We start from the raw sequence: 3798 nt of genomic DNA, 5'->3' as shown, positions 1-3798 counted from the left end.
TTAATAATAATTATTATTATTGATTATTAGTGTTTAGTATGGAATCCATAAAACTTTTAAAAAGTTCCTGACAGGTAAAAAGTTCCTGACAGGCCAAATTTTGCCAAAATTAAAAAGGAGAGAATTCTTTCCTTTTATACCGTAAAAGTGGTTATTTTTGAGGGAATTATATTTCGTGAATTCTGCCACGTATGCCATGCAGGTACTGTATTAATTTTAGTGGATTTTATTTTTGTGATTCAGGAAGGAATCCATGAAATTTGCAAAATATTTTTCACACCAATAAATCGTCTTGTACGGTATATGGTATTTTTCTGATACATTTATACAAGTCCTTACATTGCATAGAAAGTTTAAGCTTGTTCTAAACAAACTTTGATTTTTAGTTGCCCCAAAATTAGACCAAAGTTCCTGCCAAATATAATTAAAAATGAAAAGTAAATTTCTCCATTTTTATCATGTTTCCTGATAGGTATACATGTTCTTACATTGCAAAGCTGTTTGCAATTAAATTTTAATTTTTTATGAATTTAAAAAAGTTACTCAAAAGTTGCTTAAAGTCACTGTACTGTTGTGCCAAATATTGAAAAGGAGGCAAGTCGTTGCTATTATAATTAAAACTTTTTCCTGATGCATATACATATGTGTTCTTATGTTGCATAGTAAGTTTGAGCTGTTTCCGATCTAATTTGGATTTTTTTTCGAATTTTAAAAGTTTTTTCCAAAATTGGGCCAAACTCCCTATGTAGGTACAATTACATGTACATGATCTTGGGCCAATTTTTGTTACAAATGAAAAGGAGAGAATTCTCCATTTTTATTAATTTTTATTTCCTGATACACTTATATTATGTATAGTTTATGTGTACTTATGTTATTATTTATTATTCTCTAGTTATTTCCTTGAGAGGTCCAACAGTTCTAAGATGACATTAAGTAGAAGCAAGAGAACTGTTTCCTATTGAAGTAATCAATAATTATACTGACTGATACTGATACACATTGATTCATACTTAATTCACCCTGTTTTATATTGATGCCTAGTTTAAGCGGTTATAGTCCAGTATAGAATTAATCTGTGCTGTTATTAACTTAGGTGTATTGTATTGACAGTAATAAGATACTGTACACTGGCCCCTAGTATATGGCCAGTGTCATACTGATCCAGCAAAAGGTTAACTGATGTCTGATGCATGACTGAGTGTCCATGACTGATTGTCTAGGAGTATTAAAAGAGAACCAGCCAGTCATTTTATGATAATTATCCCTAGAGAGTACAATAGAATCTGATGACACCAATCTCCTATACAGGCTCCCCTACTGAGCTGTATCAGTACACCAAGAAATTACTTAATGTAAAAGAGTCTAATGGTACATGGAGTAGGGGATGGAGGAGGACTAGGTATAATCTCTGTATGTTTAATTATCTTTCCCATTGGTATTGGAGGAGGAGACCCTTTAGGTTACAGTGGGTGTGTGTATGTATGTAAGGTAGATACACTGTATTCTCTTGTCCTTGTTATTATAGACAGGAAGAGGGCTCCAGTCCGCTTCAACGAGTCTTTACTGCCAGTTTTCTAATACTGACTGAAGGGAGGAGAGGTTTATACGATCAGTGATGCAGCCAGCACAATACCAATAACTGAATCTATATCCTATTTTCCTATCTTTCATCCGATATCTTGTGTAGTTATACGGTCTAAACTTTTGTCTTTTGTTTAACTTTTCCATGGTAACAGTTTTAATCACGTGATAGAGGTCACTTGCTAGCTTCTGCGCTGCATGCATGTGCATGATTCCTGACTCCTGAGTCCTGACTTCCTGTATCAAATTATTATCAAATATCAATCCTGATTCCTCACGAAAGAGAGCCTGGCAGCCTGCTCAGCCTGGGTAAAAAGATAAAAAGGATAACTTGTCTGCTGTGGTGAATATCTACATCTCGATCAATATGGCAACTTCGAGAGAAGCTCAATGTCTGGATGCATTTAAAAGAAGAGATCACAAAGAAGCGGTTCGGTTACTGGGTTTACAGGATCCTGAAGTACTTTATCGGGACTGTTATGATGAGCGTAGCTTGCTTCATTATTCTGTAAGTAACGGCTGGTTAGATGTTACAAGAGATATCGCGGTCTCTCTTTACCGTTTTGACCAACGTAAATACTACTACTATAATGGTCTATCCTATCTTTATACCGCTGCTAAGGGTAACCATGTTAATATAGTGGAATATCTTATTACTGAGTGTGGCTGTGATCCAATGATGGGTATTACTACTAGGTATGACAGGACGCCTGTTCTTCATTATGTAGCTAGAGAAGGATTACTTGATGTCTTGAAGTGTATGGTCATGAGCATCAATGGTCATATAATGGATGAACTATATCGTACTACTAGTGGTCAGACCGTTCTTCATCATGCTGTTAAACGTAAACACATAAATGTTGTACAGTACCTCGTTAATGAGTGTAAATGTGATATAATGATCACTATTGAGGCTAATGTGCCTATTCTTCATTATGTAGTTAGTGAAGGATTACTTAATATGGTAAAGTGTATGGTCATTAACATCAATAGTGATATAATGGACAAACAATATCGTGATGCTCATGGTCGGACTGTTCTTCATCTTGCTGTTGGACACATAGATATTGTAAAGTACCTCATTATTGAATGTAGCTGTAATATAATGGTCACTGATAGTCTTGGACAAACATCTCTTCATCATGCTGCCAGGGAGGGTAAATCTGAAGTTGTTGAATACTTTTTATCAACTGTTAATTGTGATCCTTTGGCTAAAGACAATTATGGGAGGACGCCATTAGAACTAGCTAAAGAAAGAATGTATGATAGCGATACTGCCATTGCTATCTTCAAGAAGTTTGGTAACATTAAAGTATCTCATCCGATTGATTCTTATGTTAACGTTCTCCTTGTGGGTAATCCTGGAGCTGGTAAAAGTACTCTTAGTCATGTCATCAATGACACAGCTACTGGCCCTATTGTTCTTGGTTTTTTTAGAAATGTTGGAGGGGTAGTGCCTTGTACTGCTGGCATCATTCCTTATAAACTACAACACAGGACACTGGGTAACATCATTCTTCATGATTTTGCTGGTCATTCAGAATACTATTCCAGTCACAGTGCCGTCATTGAAAATCTTTTACAAGGTTCTGGTGGTGTGTTCCTGATAGTAGTCAATATATTGGAGAAGGAAGCAGTCAAACAGCTTCATCAGTGGCTAACAGTTGTGAGAAATGAAGCACAAAAAGCTCTTAATCAATGCCATGTTTTTGTAATAGTAAGTCATGTGGATGACATATTTAGTAATCCTTTTGAAAGGAGAAGAAGAAAGGAAGAAATGCATGATATTATTGTAAGGGAAAGGTGTGATAGTGCCATCTTTTTGGATTGTCGTAAGCTTGGTGGGAGTGGTGTGGATTCCTTATTTGATAAATTGTCTAGTGCCTGTGAGTCCGTTCGTGGTACAAGAAAGAATAAATCAAATCTTTATGATCATGAAATGTACCGACTACTGGTGGAAAGAAAAGAGAATATACTGACCCTGTCTGATGTAATGTCTGCTGGTAAGGACAATTACGTTATACCAGATAAAAGGGAAGACATCTTGGATTCTCTTCATTCATTGCAGTCGATTGGTTTGATAAGTGTTCTCAAAAGTGAAGACAAGGTATGGGTTGTGGTGAATAAGGGTATACTACTTACTGAGGTGGATGGGATTCTCTTTGCTCCAGAGACATTTAAAGAACATGTTGTCATTGCTAGCAATACTGGTAT

At 35.9% G+C, this 3798-nt stretch overlaps 1 protein-coding gene across 1 annotated transcript; it reads left to right on the top strand.

The window, feature by feature from the left end:
* Positions 1-44: 44 nt before the first annotated feature.
* On the top strand, positions 45-3525 carry LOC109590455 (alpha-latrotoxin-Lhe1a-like; the record flags this gene model as incomplete). The annotated part of the gene is made up of 2 exons (XM_020006372.1): positions 45-202; positions 896-3525. A coding segment is annotated over exon 2 (1574 nt), but the record flags the coding sequence as incomplete, so codon positions are not given.
* Between the last annotated feature and the right edge of the window lie 273 nt (positions 3526-3798).

This window comes from Amphimedon queenslandica, unplaced genomic scaffold, assembly GCF_000090795.2.
Source record: "Amphimedon queenslandica unplaced genomic scaffold, v1.1 AMPQUscaffold_9991_Cont17721, whole genome shotgun sequence".
Lineage (NCBI taxonomy): Eukaryota > Metazoa > Porifera > Demospongiae > Haplosclerida > Niphatidae > Amphimedon > Amphimedon queenslandica.
The sequence above is the reverse complement of the archived record's forward strand: the minus strand, read 5'-3'. Positions and strand labels throughout refer to the sequence as shown.